Raw genomic sequence first — 23,661 nt, forward strand, 5'->3', positions numbered from 1 at the left:
CTGAAATAGAAAAAAATATACATAAAATGTATTCTGAACAGCCTAAGTAGTATGTTTTGAGAAACAATAAGATTTAAAGTCTATTTATTGAGCTAGGTCATATTAATTTTAATGATTTCTTTTTAAATTTGCAGTTGGTAATCAGTGGATAAACTACATATCATTCTGTGGTCTTAGAACACATGCCGAGCTTGAAGGAAACCTAGTTACTGAGCTCATCTATGTCCACAGCAAGTTGTTAATTGCTGATGATAACACTGTTATTATTGGTAAGTACAGTATATGGTCTATATTTGTGTTCCTTGCCAGTTGACATGCTCCATGCAAAAATATTTGTGGCTATTCCTCCTAAGTTTCCTTTGCATTTGAAAGAGACAGTAACAAGGTATCTGAAACATTTCTGAAGGCATCCTTTTCTCTTATGTCCTTTCTGATCCATTTGTTGAAATGGTTATAGGTACAGAATAGGTGTATATATTCATGGGGTACATACGATATTATGGTACAACCATACAATGTATAACAATCACATGAGGGTAATTGCAGTATCCATAACCTCAAGAATTTATCATCTCTTTGTGGACTAAACTATTTTATCTATGAAGAATCAGAGATACAGAGCAATTAAATGGACATTATAAAAACTGCAGCATCCAGAGGCAGCTATTTAACCCAGCAGTCAAATAATCTGCCAAATTTCACTAATTCTCTATTATTGCCTTATTTTTTTAAATTTTAAAAAATATTTTTGAGATGGGGGTCACTATGTTTCCCAGGCTGGTCTCAAATGTTTCTTCTACCTCAGCCTCCCAAGTGCTGGGATTACAGGCCTGAGCCACCACACCCAGCTATCCCCTTATTTTTATTTAGAGTCCAAGTGCCCAGATTTCAGGGATTTGTGGGGATAAATCGGGAGGGAACATGTATTGTAAGTGAGTACCGTGGGGTAATTCATATGTGTCTGCACCACATCCACAGATCTGAAGTTATGCAAAAGTCGAAATCGGAAGAATGGTAAAATATTGCTGCCTCTATGCATACCGTCACTTTTCCCAACATGCATGTTTTGCATGTCATTAACTAGGATGTAGAGCAGTCCAACTTTGTTGATGTGTGTGGGTGAAGTGGGAATTGTGTACTAACGGTAGGATGTAGCCCTACGCTAAGATCTGTAGTCTTTTCTTTTTTTTTTTTTTTTTTTGAGACGGAGTTTCGCTCTTGTTACCCAGGCTGGAGTGCAATGGCGCGATCTCGGCTCACCGCAACCTCCGCCTCCTGGGTTCAGGCAATTCTCCTGCCTCAGCCTCCTGAGTAGCTGGGATTACAGGCACACGCCACCATGCCCAGCTGATTTTTTGTATTTTTAGTAGAGACGGGGTTTCACCATGTTGACCAGGATGGTCTCGATCTCTTGACCTCGTGATCCACCCGCCTCGGCCTCCCAAAGTGCTGGGATTACAGGCTTGAGCCACCGCGCCCGGCCATCTGTAGTCTTTTCTTTTCGAGGATACACAGGAGATTTTTCCAAAGGCATCTTCCCACTGACAGATTCAGGAGAGAGTTACTCTCCCAAGTAACTTATACCTTCTACTCAGATTAACTTGACCAGAGAGGTAGATGTTCAGCTTCATTCTTTTATACACACAGTAAGCTTCATTTTTCCATCATTGAATTACTTTGACTTCTAATATTAATATTATATAAAATGAACATTGAAAGGCCAGGATGACAGAGTACTAATGACCAACGAGATAAAAGAGGTGACCAGTGTGGGGCATGTTATTTAGAGATATGATATGTCGCACTACTGGGAATTCTGCTCATCTGTTTTAAATAAAATGTAGTTTATCAGCCATAATGAGATACTTTCCTATTATTCGATTATTCAAGAAGCTAAATGTCATGGAGTATTTTGAAAATTTTAGGCAATAAATATGCTTTCTATTCTCCACTGAGAAAAAAAAAATCTCATATCTGAGAGTAGTAAGACTGTCTTATCTGAAACATGATTTAAAGAGAAAAGAAACATAGTTCTGAAGCCAGAAACTGAGTAAATCACGAGATACTCACACACATATCACACACACACACACACTTTTAATATTTGTATAGCACATTAAAAAATATTATTCTTGAAAATCAAACACCACATGTTCTCACTCATAGGCAGGTGTTGAACAGTGAGAACACTTGGACACAGGGAGGGGAGCACTACACACTGGGGTCTGTTGTGGGGGGGCCAAGGGAGGGACAGAGCGGGGGTGGGGAGGTCACGGAGGGATAACAAGGGGAGAAATGCCAGACGTAGGTGACGGGGGGATGGAAGCAGCAAACCAAATTGCCATGTGTGTACCTATGCAATAATGCTGCATGATCTGCACATGTACTCCAGAACCTAAAGTACAATTAAAAAAATTAAATAAAAAATAATATTCCTCTTTTATCTCGCGGTGTATAGGGGTCAAAGCTCTTTAGGAGTTTATTTACTCCCACACTTCCTCTAATATGCAAGATTTCATTTATTTCTCCTGAGCTACTCTGACTTGCTCTTCAAAAGCCAACCTCAGAATACTTTCGTATTAAATCTGACAGTGACAGTAAGAAATGAAAAATATTGATGTTTGCTGACATGGAAAAATAAACAAAGCCACATATTTCTTCACCAAGATTTCCGAAGTCTTGAAGTAATAACTGACAGACAGATGTAAATATTTTCCTTTGAAAGGTCATTTTGACTTTCAGCCTCATTTACTTTACATGAGGTATAAATGCAAATTAGTTTCCGATAACAGAGCTAACAGTCAAATAAATTTGTTGAGGTTGTTAATTGACCTGTTTTCTGGAAAGGTCTCTGAACCCTCAAAGACTCCAGTTTATTTCGGTCAGCAATATGTGATCAATTTTGCACACAGTTCTTACTCATTCTCCTGAAACTGAGGATGTGGCCTGGCAGTCTGAAGAGGTCTTACTTGCTAGTCCTTGGAGGCTGGATTCCTTCTTTCCTTCCCCAAGCGCCTTAGAGAATCGATTTCTCCCGAGGAAAAAATCCAAGCTTTCCTTTGTTCTTTTTATCTCAGTGGAAACTCAAGAATAAGCAGGTTTATTGTTCCTGCCACATTCACCCTATTTAAGTTCCTAACACAGAAAACAATGTTTAAAATCCTCAGAGAGGAGTATGAGAAGTTAGGTTGAGAATATTTTACAGGTGTTAAACAAGTATTTAAACATTTAAAAGGTTTAAGTAACTTGTGATTAATTTTTCCTCCACGGCAAACTTATGCCAGAATGAACAGCTGACATAAGAAAAATGGCCGTTTATCCTCATTTTTCTCCTCATGAGGAAATATTTGTTTTCTCACATTGAAGCTCTCTTTTGTGTAGAGCTTTAATTACCTGCGGCCCTGGCTAACACTGCTGGTCATGAAATCGGTGACCAAATCCAGTTTTCTAACCCATCTTAATGTTAGCATTTAACCGGACTAACAGTTATTTGCTTTCCAAAACAAAGCAAAGCTACCCTTCAAGTAGATTTGAAACCTATCCTGATGACTACGTCAAATAGTTGTTTTTGATGTTCACTGAGCCACTGCAAAGCACAAGAGAGAGATGCAAAACATTAATAAAACAGCGCCACTGCCCTCCCAGAGACCACGGGCTGGAGGAGAGGCAGCTGTTCCTTCCACAAGAGAGCAGAAACCCTAGATGGATGCTGCCGAACTGGAATAGGAAGGCTCAGGGGCAATCAACAAGTGTGGGCCGGAGGAGAAAGGAAGTCGAGGTCATGAGTCTCGGTATTTAAAGGGCAGGTTTCATTGTGGAAGATGAGAGTCTGGAGATGAAGGGCTGCCCCAGAAAAGAGGGGGATATTTCCTCATGTCTGCAGTTTACTTTTAAACGGATCAAAACAAAAATATGAATCAACGACGGATACAGGGATGAAGCGGTATACCAATGCCTAGTTCCTAGTTTTAGAAATGATGATCTAGTTGGTCTGGTTTTGGGCCAGGCATGTGGGTTTTTTTGTTTTGTTTTGTTTTTGGCATCAGTATTTTTTAAAAAGCTTCCTTGTTAGCCTTCCTAGGTAATGCTCATGTGTGGTCAGAGTTGAGAACTTCTGACCTGGAGTCAGAGGAAATACAAGTAGGCAGAAAAGACAGAGTAGCCCAGTGTGCTCAATAGAAGAACCAGTTTTTCTTTAAAACAAACTAAAACAGGGTAGAGTTGGTACATTTCTTTTCCATTACTGCTGTAACAAATGACCACAAACTTGGTAGCTTAAAGCAACACAAATTTATTATCTGACACTTCTGTAGGTTAGAAATTCAGCTTGGGTCTCACAGGACTAAAATCAGAGTGTGAGCAGAGCTGTTGCATTCTTTTAGAGGCCGTCAGGAAGAGTCCATTTTTTTTTTTCATTTTTAAAATTATTATTATTTTTTTTAAAGATGGAGTTTCACCATGATGGCCAGGCTGGTCTTGAACTCCTGACCTTAGGTGATCCACCCACCTCGGCCTCCCAAAGTGCTAGGATTACAGGCGTGAGCCACCGCGCCCGGCAAGAGTCCGTTTTTTTTTTGCTTCTAGAGGCTACCTGCATTCCTTGGCTCTTGGCCCCCTCTTCCATCTTTAAAGTCAGTGACATTAGATTTGAAAATCTCTAAAAGTCTCAACCCATTCTTCTGTAATCAGCCTGACTCGCTTTCACTTTTAAAAACCTTATGATTATATTGGGTCCACCTGCATAATCCAGGATACTCACCCTATTTTTAAGGTTAGCGGATTCGCAACTTTAATTCCATATGCGACCTTAGTTCCCCTTTGCCATGGAAAATATATTCACAGTTTTTGGAGATTTGAACATGGACATTTTGGAGAGCTGTTATTCTGCATACCACACAAGGATTCACAATTTCTAAGCGAGACACACAAAATAAGTACAAACCACAAAGGAAAGGAATGATAAATCCAACTACATTAAAATTCAGAAATTTCTTCATTAAAAGGTACTGTAAAGAGACTTGACAAACCACAAACTGAAATAAGATATTTGCAACCCATTTAATGTACAGAACATATAAAGAATTCCTATAAATCAATAAGAAAAGACAAATGTCCAAAGAAAAATGGGCAAAGCAATTGTATAGGAACTTCATCAAAAAGAACATACCCAAGGCCCATAAGCATATGAAAAATGTTATTTTCATTAATATAAGAGTTTTTAAAAATACCAGACTGGCAAACATTTAAAAGTTGGGCAATCTAAGTATTGGCACGTCTGTAGAGCAATATAGACTCCCCTCCAACTACACTTGGGAGTATACGTTGGAAAACAATTTGGAAAACATTTCGGCGTTACCTAATGAAGTCATACACCCTGCAGCTTAGCAATCCACGCCTACATACAGATCCTAGGAAACTCACACATGTCTATACCAAGAAACAAATACGCAACTATGTAGAACAGAATTGTGCATCACAGCAAAACTCTGGAAGCAACCCAAACATCCATCAATAGCAGAATAAATAAAGAAATCCCTAGTGTGTTCATTCAAGGAAAAGAAATGCATTACAATTATGTACAGATAAATCTCAAAGACATAGTAATGAAAGAAGCAAGTCTCAAAGGACTATCTGCTATATGATTCCACTTACATAAATTAAAAACAAGTCAGAAATAAGCTATTTTTTTGTTGTTTAGGAAAACATTCAGAGTATGATGAACACAGAATTAAACATCAAGTCTTCCTCTTGGGGAGGGAAGGGTGTGCATGGGAAGGTGTGCAAGGCCTTCTGGGATGTGGTAATATTGTTTTTGGCCTGGGTAATAAATTTGGTGATGTCTATTTTATTGTTGCTTAAGTTTTACTTACATGTTTTCATATAGCCTTTTGTATCCTGCCATATTTTACAATTTTTAGAATGTTTTCTAATAGCTGACTCAGAATAGGTCATATAAACAAGAAGGATGTATATAGAGTAAAAGATCAAATTTATCCTTATTTTCTTCCCTCTGTTCAATAGAAAGCACTTACTATTGTTAACCGTTCAGTGTGTGTCTTTCTAGATCTCTTGTTCTGTCTTCTTCTCCATATGTTATATAAAAATAGGATAAGACTCTGTCTGTTGTTCTGAATTTGATTTTCAGAATACAGGAATGAATGGAGGGAGATTTACCTCCATCATATCTTATTGTATCTGATTGATTCATTCATCTAAAATTTTCTCATTTCTTTCTTCACATGCCTATTAAGTAGTAGCCAACACACATATTTAATGTGGTGGAGAGTCAGTGCTCTGAGTAACTCCATTTTGGCCCTTAAAATACAAGAAACACACCCTCTGTCTAATAATTCCAGCTGAGAATGCTGGGAATGTATTCCTCCCCTCTGGATTGTGGGGGCCCACTATGGTGGAGGGGACTGGGGATGCGTGGGAGAGTGTGTGTGTGGAGGGGGCTTTCCAGGCTGGCTCACATCCCAGGTTCTCCTGACCCTGAACAAAGCAATGATGTTCAATCCATCAGTCCCCGCCTGACGGCGGCCTCTCCTGGCTCCAGGGGCACAGTAAAAGTCCTAAAGTAGCACTATGGGAATGTCAGTCTTTGAGTTCTGCAGTTCACACATTGGGAGATTAAGCCAGAGAGGAGGTGTCTTTGAACAAATGCTACATTCCATTAAATGGTCGGTTCTTGTGGCACTGTTCTCTGGTGCAGAGATTATGGAGTCAAATAATGCCAGAAATAATTAACATTTGTAGAGCAGTTTATAAATCATTAAGTGCTTTCACATGGTCTGACTTAATTCCCACAACAACCCCACAAGGTCTACAGTATTATCTCAGTTTATGAAAGATTATATTAAAGCTGAGAAAGATTAAGTGAATTGCCCAAATTAATGCTGGGCCAACTGTCAAGCTCAAAGATACAGCTGCAGATGTTATAGCATAACCACAATGTAAGTATATGTATAAAGGATGACTTGTTGCTAACAAAACAAAGTGTTTCAAAGGTTCCCACGTTCAGCCCTCAGCAGCATTCTCACATTTCTGTAGGGTGCTTGATGTTTCTCTGTTCCCCAGGGCCACGACGGGGCACCATTCACATCCATAGCCATCACAGATTTATATATTAACTACATGACAGTATTCTGGCAAAAGGCAGTCAAGTCTCTTCAGGGAAGGGCAGCTTTTCTCATTCTTCTTGTCATTTGAGCTCCTGCCGGGGCTGCTGTCATCTTACAGCTCCAGCCGCTCCAGTCAGAGGGCCACCAGGATGCCTGCTCAACCTGCTCCATGTCTGTAGAAGCAGTGAAGTGTAGCAGGTAGAGCAAGAAGAACAAGAAAAGAGTCAGTCGGGCCCTCTCTGTAGCTCATAGGACACTCAAGGATTCAAATGCGTGAATCTGCAGAGATTAATGCCAAACACGTGATGAGGTTTCTGAATACACCGCAGAGGACTGCAGAAAGCACAAGTTGAATATCAAAATATTTGCCCTTCACGTGTGAAAGTCAACATTCTCAGCTCATGTGGATTTAAAAATAAAGTGGATTCTTTGAATGAACAACGTATTGAGCTAATAAAGAGAAATAATAATTTAAAAAAATGGAATGGAGGGGCTGGGCGTGGTGGCTCACGCCTGTAATCCCAGCACTTTGGGAGGCCGAGGCGGGTGGATCACGAGGTCAAGAGATCAAGACCATACTGGCCAACATGGTGAAACCCCGTCTCTACTAAAAAATACAAAAATTAGCTGGGCGTGGTGGTGCACACGTGTAGTCCCAGCTATGTGGGAGGCTGAGGCAGGAGAATTGCTTGAACCCGGGAGGCGGAGGTTGCATGAGCCAGGATCGCGCCACTGCACTCCAGCCTGGCACCTCGTGACAGAGTAAAACTCTGTCTCAAAAAAAAAAAAAAAAAAAATAGAATGGAGGGAAGTTGATACAAAAGCTATTGGCATGCTACGGAGGAAAGAGCAGAAAGCCTGAAGCCACAAATGGTAATGTGTACTTGAGATTACACTATTGATTATGAAGGCACTCTTGAGTTTTGACATTCATAGTTATGTGACTATGAGTTAAAGCCTACAGGGAGCCTGATTCTTTTTTTTTTTTCCCATTTATTTTATTGCATTTTAGGTTTTGGGGTACATGTGAAGAACATGCAACATTGTTGCATAGGTACACACGCGGCAGTGTGATTTGCTGCCTTCCTCCCCATCACCTACATCTGGCATTTCTCCCCATGCTATCTCTCCCCAACTCCCCACCCCCCACCGTCCCTCCCCTATTTCCCCCCAACTGACCCCAGTGTGTAGTGCTCCCCTCCCTGTGTCTGAGCCTGACTCTTAACTCCAAAAGCAAAGCCATCTTTCCTACTGCACTGGGTAGGCATGTGTTTTTTCAAGGGCTTGATGATCGTATCAGAATCTTTTGTGCCACAAGGTGGAAAACTCAACTAAAAGTGTGAGAAACAGTAAGGAACAATGTAGAGAATACAATATATTATTTCACATAATGGAAGGTAGGAATATCCAAAGGTTGGCTAGTTCAATGACTTAAAGACCCAGAATCTTCCTTCTTTTTTAAATTTTAATTGTTATGTTTTGTTCAGAGATGAGGCCTTGCTCTTTTGCCCAGGCTGAAGTGCAGTGGTGCCGATAGAGCTCACTGCAGCCTTGAGTTCCTAGGCTCAAGCAGTTCTCCTGCTGCAGCCTTCTGAGTAGCTGGGACTACAGAGACATGTCACCACACCCAGCTAATTTTAAAAAACCATTTGTGGAGACTGGGTCTCTCTGTGTTGTCCAGGCTGCTCTCAAACTCCTGGCTTTAAGCGATCCTCCTGCCTCGGCCTCTCAAAGTGCCGGGATTACAGACCTCAACTGCCATGCCTGGCTCTTTTTTCTGCTTGGCAAGTTTTTTGGGATTTTCTGTTTGTTCTCTAATGGCTGTAAAATGGCTGCAGCAGCTCCTGGAATCATGTCTCCATCCAGCCCTTCAAGCCAAAATATCCAAAGGATGAATGCGACAGAATACATTATTTGCATGTTTATATAAGGGGGAAACTGTTTCTCAGAAGGTTTCCTTCGTGTCACGTTGGCTAGGACCATGTCCAGAGCCCATTTCTAAGCCAGTCACTCATAAAAATAATGAAATTACCATGGCTGGCTTAGGCTGATTAAGATTCACCCGTGGGTTAGGGAGGGCCCCACCCGAGGGCCCTACCCCCACAAAAGTACATCTTCCCTTGATAACCTGCACACAACTCCGGTTTTGTTAGCAAGGACGAATTGAGTGAGGAGGGCCACCAGCAGCGCCCCCACATCCTGCCATGCCAGTGAGGTTGTTCAGCTTCACTGTTTCTCCTTACAGGCTCTGCCAACATAAATGACCGAAGCATGCTGGGAAAGCGTGACAGTGAAATGGCTGTCATTGTGCAAGATACAGAGACGGTTCCTTCAGTGATGGATGGAGAAGAGTACCAAGCTGGCCGGTTTGCCCAAGGACTTCGGCTACAGTGCTTTAGGTCAGTTTGCCCAAGTGTGTCTCTCTGATGCATTTCCACTGCAGCCGTCACCGGGACCTAGCCCTGAACTCACCCTGAGCACGCAGGTCATCCTAGTTTCTTCTTTGTCTAAAACAGTGGATCCCAGAATATAGGCTATATACCACCCGTCGTATGTGAAATGGCTTTAGGTGGAACATGAATATTTTTAATCTTAATAGCTTTTTGTTACTTTCATGTGCAGTAAAAAAAACTGCAGTGGTGTAGTTACAGCTCACGGCAGCCTCGAATTCCTAGACCTAAGCAGTCCTCCTGCCTCTGCATGCGAGTAGCTAGGACTATGGGCACGCATCAGCACACCCATTTAATTTCTAAACATTTTCTGTAGAGACCAGGTCTCACTGTGTTGCCCAGGCTGGTCTCAAACTCCTGGCTTTAAAAGCGATCCTCCTGCCTTGGCCTCTCAAAGCACTGGGATTATAGATGTGAGCCAATTAAATACTAGTCCTTAACTGATTTAGGACTAGACTAGGTCAATCTCTCCAGCTTCCATTTAAGTTTTTAAAATCAAGTTAATTCCAGTAATACAAGGATATAATAAAAAATTTTTGAAGGTATGAATAAAAATTATTAAGGGTATAACAATTATTGAAAGATATAAAAATTATTGAAGGGTATGTTGGTGTCACATTTAGATGTGGGAACTTCTGTTCTCAGGCCTAAAATGACTCCAGATGTCGAAGATACCTGATCTTTGGCAAGACGATGCAAGTTTTAAACAAATCTATGGTAAAGCAGAGAGAATACTGGGCTAGAAAGCTGGAGTTGTTCAGGCTGTGTGATCCCAAATGAGTCCCTTCAGTCAAGTGTTATTTAGAGCTTTGTAGGGCTGGGCTCTGACTGTCTGCATCCCCTGTTGTCTATTCTCCTCGACAGAGTGGTCCTTCTAGAACCTTCTAGATCATGTTGCTTTTCTGCTCGCTACTGTCCGATGGCTTATCTCGCAAGGAACAAGTAATATAACCTCATCTCCTTTCGCTCTTTCCCTTGCTCCCTGCAGACACTCGTTTCCCTACTGTCTGTGGAACACGCTGATGACTCTCCGAACTCTAGGGCTTTGCAGGAAGTCCACAATTTTATGATTCTAGAACTGTATTTGCCATGATGCAATTTCGGCGTGGCCTTTATAGTGGGATGCAACAGGTGGCCCCGATGTAGTGAAGCGGGGCTTTGTGTTATTTCAGGAAGGGCACTGTACCATAGCACTGTTGTTTTCTTTATGTGTTCGTGGTCCCTTTTGGACATTGGCTCGCTTGCAGATGAGCACTTAGTGAGCACTGAACTCCCTGCAAAGGCAGAGGCCACTTTCCTCATTCCTACCAGTCCAGGCTTTGGCTTCCAAGACCAACATTAGCTTCAGTTTTAGAGACATTCGTTCTGCTCACTCTGTCCAAGTACCTCGAAAAATCCATGCCTCAAAATCTGTCAACACCTTCTAACAACTTTGATTGGTGTATTTATTGTCTTTGTTACCACTTGTTTTGCTGGTAAGAATATTTCAAACCATTGATGATTCAGTTAGCTTCTAATGTGGATTTGTTTTGCTTAGCAGAGGAGAATTTAAAAATTGGCACCCTGCTAATTAACCCATTGATTGCCTACCGTGGCATATGTAACAGACAAATACTTCCTTTTGTAAGCTGGAATGTATGTTACATCTTTTCAGTTCCATGAGAACTTAAGAATTCTCTTTAAAGTCATGAGTTTCTTTATAACTTTTTAAATATATACTAATTAAAGCAGGTAGAAGTTTTTCATTACAGCACATTTTTATTGTACAAATTTGGCAAATAGAGAAAACCAGTAAGAAAATTAAATTCATCTGTAATATCATCATCGTATTATGATGATTTTAACATTTGATATATGTCATACCACTTTTTTCTATATGTAGATATTAATATACTGTATTTCTTTTTGAAAAACAATTAGGATTTTGCAGGTCTACAATGTTTTTTACTATTTAAATAATGTTACACACATTTTCCATGTCATTGAGTATTCTTCTGTAATATGTTAACAGCTACATTATATTTTATTGTGTGTGTACGCCACAATTCCTTTAATTCCTCATCGTTTAACAGATTTTTTTTTGGTGATTTAAAAAAATGGGTTCATTTGTAGATACCTTCTTGTTTACCTTCTTAATTATCTCCTTTGGGCTCTTCTTCTTATATCACTAACAATGTTTTAGAGGGCTTATTCTATCTTGACTGAGTTTATTTAATCTTCACCAATTTGTTAGATTTCACATGGAATTTCATCATTTTAATTCACATTTCTTAGAGTTAAAAAATGTGTTTATTAGCCAGGTATAATTGCTTTTTATAAATCACCTAGCTTATTTGTGTCCTTTGCCCATTACATTGGAGGTTTAACTTTCTTTTCAAATTATTTTTATATAATTAAGGAGTACAGGTGCAGTTTTGTTATGTGGATATATTGTGTAGGGGTGGAGTCTGGGCTTTTAGTGTAACTATCACCCAAATAGTGTACCTTGTACCCATTAGGTAATTTCTCATCCTTCACTCCACCTCCTACCCTCCCATGCTTTAGAGTCCCCAGTGTCAGTTATTCCACTCTGTACATCCACGTGTATGTATTGTTTAGCTCCCACTTATAAGTGAGAACACTCAGTATTTGACATTCTGTACTTCATTTAGGAGAATAGCCTCCAACTCCATGCATGATGCTGCAAAATATATGATTTCATTCTTCTTTATGGCTGAGTGGTGTTCTATGGTTGTGTGTGTGTGCGTGTGTGTGTGTTTTATCTGATTGTCTGCTGGAGGACACTTAGGTTGATTCCAGCACTTTGCTATTGTGAACAGTGCGTGATAAATGTACAAGCGCAGGTGTCATTTTCATGACACCTTGGGTAGATACCCAGTTGTGGGATTGCTGTATTGAATGATAGTTCTATATTTAGCTCTTTGAGAAATCTCCATACTGTCTTCCATAGAGGTTATACTAATTTATATTACCACCAACAGTGCATATGTGTTCCCTTTTCTCCACATCCTCACTAACATCTGTTGCTTTTGACTTTTTTAATAATAGTCATCTGATTGGTGTGAGATGGTATCTTACTGTGGTTTTAATTTGCGTTTATCTGATAATTAATGATGTTCAGCTTTTTTTTTTTTAAGTTTTTTGGCTGCTTGAAGAATCTCCATTCATTTTCTTTTGCCTGCTTTTTAATGGGGTTATTTTTTGTTTAATTTTCTTTTAATGATTTATAAGTATTTTAAATATGTGTAGGATACTAATTGCTTTGTCATATGTGTTACAAATTTGGTTTGCCCATTGCCTATAGAGCATCTTTAGAGTATTTGGGGGTAATATTTCAATTCTTTTTTTTTTTTTGAGATGGAGTTTCAATCTTGTTACCCAGGCTGGAGTGCAATGGCGCGATCTCAGCTCACCGCAACCTCCGCCTCCTGGGTTCAGGCAATTCTCCTGCCTCAGCCTCCTAAGTAGCTGGGATTACAGGCACGCACCACCCTGCCCAGCTAACTTTTTGTATTTTTAGTAGAGACGGGGTTTCACCATGTTGACCAGGATGGCCTCGATCTCTTGACCTCATGATCCACCCGCCTCAGCCTCCCAAAAATCCCTGTGCTGGGATTACAGGCGTGAGCCACCGCGCCCGGCTTCAATTCTTATTAATCAAATCAATCTGTTTTTTCTCCCCCCCCCCGGCCTTTTCCTATATGCTTAGAATAGCTTCCCCAGCGTAAGATAAACAATTACTTACATTTTCTCATGGTGCTTGTTTGACTTTACTTTTAACAATGAACGTCTGCAGTGTATTTGAATGTAAGAAGTGAGGTCGGGGTCCTGACATTTTTTCTCAGCTAACCAGCTGATCTGGAACCATCTGATATGCAGTAGGACTCTTTGCCTCTCTAATCCACAGTCCCCCTTTAAGATACACTGAAGCTATCTGTTCTGACTTCTCGCTAGTCTCTCTGTTATATCATATCGAAAGTCTGTTTACTTGCCCGCCAGTGTGATACCATGTTAATTATTATGGTTGCACATTTTAATACTGCTTTTTGTCATATGACTTCTTCAGATTAGAATTCTTTTTCAAAATAATCTTGGCTATTCATAAACATTAGTTTTTCTACATGGACTTTAGAATTGTTTACTCAAGGTAGGGTGTGGTGGCTCATGCCTATATTCCAGCACTTTGGGGGGCCAAGGTGGGCAGATCACGAGGGCAGGAGATCGAGACCATCCTGGCTAACATGGTGAAATCCCATCTCTACTAAAAATACAAAAAAATAGCCAGATGTGGTGGCACGTGCCTGTAGTCCCAGCTACTCAGGAGGCTGAGGCAGGAGAATTGCTTGAACTGAGGTTGTAGTGAGCTGAGATTGCGCCACTGCACTCCAGCCTGGACAACAGAGCGAGACTCCATCTCAAAAAAAAAATTGTTTACTCAAGTTCTTTCAAATTCTTACTAGTTTTTTAAAATTGGAATTATAGCAGATTTGTAGATTAATAAAAAGAATTGGCACCTTTATAATATTGAGTCATCTTGTTGAAGAACAAGGTATGGGCTTCAATTTATTTGAATATTCTTTGATAAAGCTTTGAGTTTTCATTATTGGGGGGAGGAAGATTATTCTATGGTAAATAATTCATTATTTTTTCTTTTATGCTGATCTTATGCTAACTTTATTTCTAGGTGCTTGCTTTTACTTTGCATTTTTCAAAGTGTGTTAAAGAGGCAGTTGTTCTTAAACAATTATTTTCACTAGGCCCAGTGGCAAGCACAGATAATATATTAAAAAGCAGCACAAAACCTTGTGTCAATATTGGCCTGTTTTTATTAGGAAACATTCCCAAAGATAAATATTGTGGCCTAGACTACAACCATTTTTTTTTTTCACTTAAAAAAATATAGCTTCACTCCATTTTCCATCTGGGCTATTTTAAAATAGAAATAGAGAGACACATTTCAATGTGAAATCAATTCTAAATAGAGACAGAATCAAGCATGCACTAAATTTCACAGCTATGAGCTGAACAGTTCGAGTCCTAGAAAATTATCCAAACTTTGCAGATGTAAACATCACTCAACAGAAACCACTGTCCACACAGGGCTCAGAATCATTTAAAGTGGTAGATATGAGGAATGGAAAGAACAGAAAGAGTTTTTTTGTGGTTTTCCCTCTGTTCTACTTTTTGTGATGAATAAGCAAATATTAAATAATTTTCATTAAATACATCAACATAAAAGCAAACTAGTTTTTTTTCTCAAACTTTAATCCTCAAAAGAATACCCTGAGTACTTTATTTTTACTCTGCATTTAATATAAATTTCTTATAATTAAAATACTGACAGGGAAAATAATGTATTGCCTATTTTAGACTTATTTAAATATTTTTTTTTTTTTTTTTTTTTTTTTGAGATGGAGTCTTGCTCTGTCGCCCAGGCTGGAGTGCAGTGGCATGATTTCAGCTCACTGCAACTCCCACCTCCCAGATTCAAGTGTCATTCTCTGGCCTCAGCCTCCTGAGTAGCTGGGATTACAGGCATCTGCCACCACACCCAGCTAATTTTTGTATTTTTTAATAGAGACGGGGTTTTGCCATGTTGGGCAGGCTGGTCTCAAACTCCTGACCTCAGGTGATTCACCTGCCTCAGCCTCCCGAAGTGCTGGGATTACAGGCGTAAGTCACCGTGCCTGACCTTAAAATACTTTTTCTACAAACAAGACCTTACCTGATAGTTTGGCGGACACATTGGCTTATCTCTTGCTCTAATTTAAAAGCAAAGTCACAGAAAAACTCTCTGCTCAATTTTCAGCTCCTTAAATCTGGCCCAAATCAAAGGTATTATAATAATTGACTTACTGTCATCATTTGTACTGTCATTCATATTTGATGAAGTACAATTTTGCTTTGGGTCTCAATTAGCAGCCAATGTCTATGTGCAAACATCTCTTAAATCTTTTTTTAAAAAAAGCTATTCTCATGTAGTCTGAAGGAGGCATTATTTGAAGTGGAAACAGAACTTTGAGGTTATAAAAGTCAAGAATCCTAGAAAGCCTATGGTGTCAGATCCATTAAAAATTTTTTTTTATATCGTGAAGAAGTGCAGACTAAAACTAAAATGAGTGTCCTTTAATATCTACAGACTTAAACTTTTTCAGGAGTTGATAATGTTGGAGAAAACTGGGAGAATATGCATGCTTAACAGTGTATGTTTTGGCATAGCCTTTCTTGGAAGTAATTTGCATATTCCCTGACCCAAGAATTTTAATTCTAGAATTTCTTCTAATGAAATAATCATGGAAATTCACAAAATAATATATGATGAATAAACTATGTTCATTGTAACACTGTTTATAATAATGAAAAATTGGAAATTACCCAAAAGTCCATAATAAAATAATTGGTTTGATAAATTTTACATGATGAAACTCTGCAGCTATTAAAATGATTATGTAAATTTACGTTTATTTAAATATAAAGAGGGTAACAATATAATGACGTCCAGTTGTTAAATCTGGTGGCCAATTCTTATCTGAATTGGACAGTTCTCCTTGACATACTACTTTGTGTGGTTTCAGGATCCCCCATTCTCTGGCTTTACTGCAGCCTCGCTGATCCTCCTCCTCGTCCCCCTCCTGTTGCTGTACACCTGGTCCTCTTCTCTGTCTATACTCACTTATTTGCTGAACTTGGAAAAAGACATACAGCCTATAAGCATGCGCATGAGGACAATTCTCAGATTTAGATCTCCAACCAAGCCTCCTCTCCAAGCCCCAGTTCCATTTATCTGCCTACTTAGCACTGCCACGTGCATCTTTAATAGATGTCTCAGCAGACTCAAAATGGAATTCCTGACCTCTCACAAACCAACTCTACCCACGGAATTACCTCTCTCAGGTGAAGGCGACTACAGCTGCACGTTATTGCTCAAGACAAAAACTTTCAGCCACCTTTGATGCCTCACTTTTTGACACACCCCACATTCACTCTATCAGTAAAACCTGTTGGCTCTCTCTTCATCCCCACTGCCCCCAGGCCCAAGGCGCCATCACATCTCACCTGGATTATGGAAGTAGCTCCTAAATGGGCTCCCTGTTTCAACCCTTGCCCCCCAGAGTCTGTTCTCAATACAGCAGCTGTATTTTAATATGCAGTCAGATCCTGTCACTCCTCTGCACTGATGTCTGCAGTCTCCATGTCACTTAATATAAAAGCCAAAGCCCTTACAAGGCCAATTTTCCTATTGCTCTTTCCAGATAGCACAGGTCTTCTTGGTATTATTCCAACCTATCAAGCACGTGGGAAAAGGGCTTTGCCCTCAGTTTGAGCTCCAGCTCAATTACTGGTGTGCCTCCAGACTTTAGTTTCCCATCTACAGAATGAGACTCATCTGTCCCATCTACCGCACAGATTCAGCTGGAAGTGCTTTTCAATCCTAAAGCCTTCTCTAAGTACGAGGGCTACTGTGATTTTCAAATATCACTTCTAAAACTTGTCTTGTTTGCTTGAGAGTTTTTTGTTATGTCTAGTCCCCTGTTTATGTATGGCCAGTTCAGACAGTATGTGGTTTCTTTTATGTCAGGCATTCTGAGAATACATATATGTGCAAATTCTTTGAGAGACCATGTATTATATCTATCCCTATGTATGCAAATATGTATATATATATGTAGTATATCTATCCCTATGTGTGCAATATAGTATATATATAATTATATAATATACATTTGCATACATAGGGATAATATATATTAATAATATGTATTATATAATATATATTTATATTTAATAGAAATATATATTATATAATACATATTATTAATATATAATATATATAAATATATATTTATATTTAATATAAATATATATCTATCCCTATGTATGTAAATATATATCATATATATCATATAATATAGATAATAAATATGTTTGCATACTATATAGCATATATATGATATCAATATATATCAATATATGATATATATTGATATATGATATATATCAATATAATCACATATATATCAATATATATAGATATATATCATATATTTATATAATATATATATCGATATATATATATATTTGCATACATAGGGATAGATACAATACGTGAGAGTAGCCAGGTCATGGTCTCTCAAAGAATTTGCACATATATATATTCTCAGAATGCCTGACACAATATATATTTGCATATGTAGGGATATAATACATGAGAGTAGCCAGGTCATGGTCTATATATTTGTATTCATAGGGATAGATATAATAGACATATATCCTGAAACAAACTGCTTTATCTCAGTTACTCAATGTGGAGGTCACTTGTATTTCAGGGTTGTCCTTGGCTATCTTGATGACCCAAGTGAGGACATTCAGGATCCGGTGAGTGACAAATTCTTCAAGGAGGTCTGGGTTTCAACGGCAGCTCGAAATGCTACTATTTATGATAAGGTGAGGTTCACATATTTCCCCCCTTTTATTTCACTGAATCTCATCCCAAAAAGCACATCGTTATTGCTGCCTATTATTGGTACAGGGTATTCTTAATAAATGTAAAAACCTACTACATTTCCAAGTTGTAATAAAATACCTCTTTGTGGACTCTGAAAAGCAAAGCCAAAAAGCATCATGGATTTTGGTTTAGAAGAGGCTTTAGCAGCATTCTGATCTCTCCTGTGATGGAGGAATCCCGTCAGGAGCATCCTTAGCACCTGGTTACCCAGCCTTTGTACATGTCTAGTGACAAAGAGCAGAGCGGCAGATGGCATCCTAAAATAAGCCACAGCTGAGTCCAGCCTAGCTCACCCAGCTGATGGCATTATAACCTTGTATATAGTGAGGTCACTTTCGGAGGCTTTTTTCCCTCTCCTATATATTGGGAGGAATATTTACAAGGGTAGTTATGAGGACAAAGAACAGTTTAGTGATTTTAGCACATGGTGTATAGTAAACAGTTTTCATCCTTAGGATGAAGCTTATTAATATTAATAACAAGACATGCCATTTGTTGGACAGCTCTAGTTTTAGAAAGGTGTTTTAAAACCAGCTCCCTTTGATGCATATCAAATGCATCGCCTGTGAAGTTTATCTTTTGGTTGTAATAAAAAATGTAAAGAGTTAAGAGTTGTGTAACAGTGGAACAGGTTACTTCAAAAAGTAGCTAGGTGCCCATCAGGGAAAAGTATTGAAGCTGTATTCTAGCTGAGACTCATTGACCATCTGTGAGAAACTGGGTAAGCCTGTGTTCTTCTTCATGACTTCCAGATATAGACATGAACCTCTTTTTAAAAAATTTAGGGAAAATATACAAATATTCTCTTAGAGCCCCTTCCAGAAGGGAGACTTATTATTCTTAATGAAACATGACTACTATCTGTAAACCTTCTTTTCTTTTCTTTCTTTTTCTTTTAATTGGCATGGAGTCTCACTCTGTCACCGAGGCTGGAGTGCAGTGGCATGATCTCAGCTCACTGCAATCTCTACCTTCTGGGTTCAGGTGGTTCTCCTGCCTCAGCCTCCCTAGTAGCTAGGACTACAGGTGCCCACCACCACACCTGGCTAATTTTCGTATTATTTTACAGGCTGGTCTAGAACTCCTGACCTCAAGTAATCTGCCCCGACCAGCCTCTCAAATTGCTGGGATTACAGGCATGAGCCAATGTGCCCGGTCCCTGTATAGCCTTATTTCATCCTGAGGACTGAAGGCCATGATCAAATAGATCATGTGCATAGAGTCTTTAAAATGTAATTGTACAAATGCAGAGCACAGCCTTATCTGGGTCCTGGATTTGGGGAAAAACATCTATAAAAGACATTTTGGGGATCAGATAAATTTGAATATGGAGCACAACTTAAATGCCATTATATAATTAATTTCTTTAGGTGTGAGAAAAGTGTTGTGATTATATAGGCACATGTCCTTATTCTTAAGAAATACACACAGAAGTATTCAGGGGTGAAGTGTTATGATATCCAAAACTCATTTTCAACCAGCAAAGTAAGTATTACATATCAACAATTGATAATGCTATGTAAAGGTGCAGATATAAACCTCTTTCAAGGAAAGTTAGGGAAAATATAATATGAACTATTCCCCTTAGACCAGAAGCTCCAACGAAATTCAGGGATGATTATTATCCAAAAAAATTAACCTTAATGTGGGGTAGCATTAGTGTAATTTCTTACCACTTGCTAACTTGACATTATGCTGAGGTCATTAGACTTTTGTGGATCAGATGTAAGAATCTAGCCATGACTCTTTTAAATGGAAGCAGATCTATTTGTAGCACATAAGATAACCAACTCTTAAATCTGATCTGTGCTGTAACATAAGACTAATAATACGTTTCATAAAACAGAGGTCTTGTCTGTTAGAATAATTACTTTCCATAAAGGGCATGTGCTTTCTTTTAAACTTATCACTCATTTTCCTATTTTTTTTCCTAATCAGGTGTTCCGGTGCCTTCCCAATGATGAAGTACACAATTTAATTCAGCTGAGAGACTTTATAAACAAGCCCATATTAGCCAAGGAAGATCCCATTCGAGCTGAGGAGGAACTGAAGAAGATCCGTGGGTTTCTGGTGCAATTCCCCTTTTATTTCTTGTCTGAAGAAAGCCTACTGCCTTCTGTTGGAACCAAAGAAGCCATAGTGCCCATGGAAGTTTGGACGTAAGAGATCTTCATCGGCAGCTCAAGGACTTCCACACTGAAGACCACACTGCACACAGTGACTTCCTGGAGATGTCATAGCCAAAGCCAGGCCCGATGCCAGCCCAAGAACCCTTTGGAATGGCTGGGGAGGGCTGCAGTCATACTGATGTAAGGACACTGAACATCAGCAAGGCTTTATGATTCCTTCTGCCTAACCTGATAAAACAGGGGCTGCATTCTTTTTGATAGCATGGATTCTGTTGAGTACATACATAGACTCATTTTAGTATGTGTTAAACAAAACACATATTCACATTCCTTAACATATACCAAAATCCATTTCCTCTGTAACAAGAATTTACCTGTAACTGTGATCTAGGTTGCCAAAAGTTGTCTGAACCTCCTTTCTTCTCTGATCTTCATTTATGCAGCCAGTGTCTGGCTGGACCTGGTCTCATCTTGCAGTTGATACAGACACTGTTTAAGATACTGTTTATTACTAGATGTTGTAATGTTGCTTCAAGATTCTTCATGGTTACATGGAATTCCCCTGCTTATCTGGTCCTGAAGTAGTAAGATTCACCCAAATGAGGACATGATAAGGTCCCTTTTCCTTTGAATAATGAGGTGATTATTCCTTTTCAGTCACTATACGAACAAGACAGACCTAAGCTTACACAGTAGCCTGTGTTTGGCACTTCTGATGACATTGACACTGTATCTTGATACCATGAAGCAGCAGGAAGGAATATATTCCAATATTGAGACAGATTTATTTCATTTTGCTCCCAAAGGCACAGACAAGATGAGTCTTTGTGATTAGGGCCACCTGATCTGGGTGCTAGTTGATTACATAGCACCCAGATAAAACTGAGAGCACACAGCCTTCAGAAACCCCCAAGGTGTCAAGGGGAATCAGATCCAGATAAGAAAAGATGATTCCTTCTAGTCCTGTAAGTTTTCTGTCATCCTTAGCTGCTGGGTTGATTGGAATTCGATCTCTGCATTTCAAAATCAAACCCATGAATACAGTTTGTCTTTCAAAAGAATCAGAGGCATCATAACTCCTACCAAGTTAGTAAGTATGAGTCTAACCTTGTTTGACATTCAGCTCCACTGCTTTTTATCTTCTTTGAGAAAAATTAATTGATTATAAAGTAGGGGCTACTTTATAGTAGCTTGCATTGTTAAATATGTATTAACATTCCACCAGGGCTTCCAAAGAAGTTACAATGCTTTAGTCTGTAAATTATTCTGGAAACGTGTTTTTCCTTTTCGGATCTTAGAGTACCCTTTGATAATTTTACTAAGCAGAACAACTCTGACAGTCTTAAGAGCTAATGTGGGTTCCCAAAAGGCCCGTACCTGTCAAACCAGTGCAGGTGTAATGGTTACACATGTCTATGGATTTCCTCGATAGACTCTGATTTGGGTTGTTCTTCAAGGCAGCAAGCACCTGATCCCTGTTTTCATGAAGCTAATACTTCAGGTGGAAAAATTAGGAGCAGAAAGTCAGGGATAGGGGTTAGTTAGCAGAGAGAGAAATAGTGTCACATCAAGGAAAGGATTTCATAGCTAGGGAACATTTCACAAATGAGGTGAGATTTTGTAACCAGTAATAAAAATGAATATTTTTATAAGTAAATAACTTACTTTTCACGTGGCTAAAGAGGGTAAAGTGACTTCATTCTATATCAATTGTAAGTAAGACATTTGCTATTGAAAGTTTAGATTGGCATTTGAAGTACTGAATGTATGTGGGATCTCTAAGGATTTCTTAGATTTTATTTTAAAATATTTTTAGACCTTAGAGCAGTCAACAAACTGGCTCTTGATTTTATGCAAGGATATTCCCTTGAAACCATAAAAAATAAAAGCCTAAAAGGACCCTTTCACTTTTAAGTCATTTATTCCAATATCTCCCCATTTTATAGGTGAGAAAACCGAGGCTTAGATTAGATGAGGACTCACCTAAATCCACTCAATATGTAGATGGTAGAGCTGGGACTAGCAACATTGCTGCACCTGGTGTTGGCCTAGCTCTTCACTTTATCATTGCCCAAGAATGAAGATATGTAGTAAACAGATTCCAGGCAAGTTATCTCTAAGCTGTTTTGAACCCTCTGGTATTTTACGTTTATGTGTTTGTCTGTCTCCCCCTATTAGAATGTAAACTCCATGGGGCAGGGACTTCAATGTCTTTTGTTTCTAGTTTCTCCCCAGAGCTAGGACCAGTGCTTGGCACATAGGAGATGCCAATAAATGTTTGTGGAATTAATAAACAAAGTGAAGGAGAGAGCTAACAAAATGAAAATCTTAGTCTCATATAGGAAATCTTACTACCGCTTTCTATGGCAAGTTTCTTTTCCATTGCATCTTCTCAAAGGCAAGATGCTCATCTGCAAAGAGGTGATAAGATTTACTTGGAGGGATTTTATGGAAAATTTAGTGCAATAATTGCTTTTTTTTTTTTTGCAGTAGCATTTTACATAGTACAGCATTCTGCAAAAGTCGCATGAAATGTGGATACAAGATGTGCTGTATGACCTAATTACCTGTCTTTCTCTGACACCATTACTACCTACTAGAAGTTCAAATAATTTATCTTTGACATTGCAATATCTGATAAGCCTTTTAAAATGTAAATAATTCAAAGCCTTGAAAATCTATCATGAATCTGCTCAACATTTCAAAGTGACTGTAATCTTTTGAAATGCCTATAAATGCTATATACCTGACACCCTGCTGATTTCTGTAATATTTTTGTTTTCAACAGGGAAAAATTCTAGTCTTACAATGAATGAATGCTGGAAAGTGGTCATGGTCTAGTAAAGCTGTTCAGATTGGCCACGCTTAGTCATTGGAGGTAGCCTTAACATAGCAAGTCTGCTGCAGGCGCTTGTTCTGAATCTAGTGTCCAGCCCATGACTCATCCTTCAGTGAGATGTTTTTAATTCTCAGCTGTAATGCATCACAGAAAGGTGTGTAGAGCTGGTCATTAGATAATTGTGAGGCATACTGTAAAACATTTATTTTCAAAGCAACTTTGTAAAGAAATTTTGCCAATAAGTACTCAAAATATGGACAGTTCATTTCTTATGTAAGAACTTGGGAAATTATAGTGTCATGAATTAACACTCTTCCAGATGAAAACAACAAGCTGAGAAGTCATTTTGCAGATATAAGACAAGGAAAAAATAGATTTTATATATATAGAGAGAGAGCCTGTACTTTTTCTGCATCTTTTTATTTCCTTCTTTCCTCCCTCCCTCCCTCCCTCCTTTTCTCCTTTCTCTTTTCCTTCCTTCCTCCCTCCCTCCTTTCTCTTTTCCTTCCTTCCTTCCTTCTTTCCTTCCTTCTCTCTTCCCTCCCCTCCCCTCCCTTCTCCTCCTCTCCTCTCTTCCCTTTTTTTTCTTTTCTTTCTGGATTTTGCTCTGTGACCC

General features: G+C 39.0%; 1 protein-coding gene across 2 annotated transcripts in view; it reads left to right on the forward strand.

The window, feature by feature from the left end:
- PLD1 (phospholipase D1) overlaps positions 1-22,963 on the forward strand; it is a 165,356-nt gene extending 142,393 nt beyond the window's left edge. For both annotated transcript variants that reach the window (XM_032258298.1, XM_032258299.1), the window contains 4 exons: positions 135-269; positions 9,367-9,520; positions 17,899-18,016; positions 20,016-22,963. In XM_032258298.1, the coding sequence (XP_032114189.1) occupies positions 135-269; positions 9,367-9,520; positions 17,899-18,016; positions 20,016-20,240 (632 nt within the window). In that variant the 3' untranslated portion in view covers positions 20,241-22,963. The remainder of the gene's footprint in view (positions 1-134; positions 270-9,366; positions 9,521-17,898; positions 18,017-20,015) is intronic.
- The last annotated feature ends 698 nt before the right edge of the window (positions 22,964-23,661 follow it).

This window comes from Sapajus apella, unplaced genomic scaffold (genome assembly GCF_009761245.1).
Source record: "Sapajus apella isolate SASKATOON/1434 unplaced genomic scaffold, GSC_monkey_1.0 scaffold101, whole genome shotgun sequence".
Taxonomy (NCBI): domain Eukaryota; kingdom Metazoa; phylum Chordata; class Mammalia; order Primates; family Cebidae; genus Sapajus; species Sapajus apella.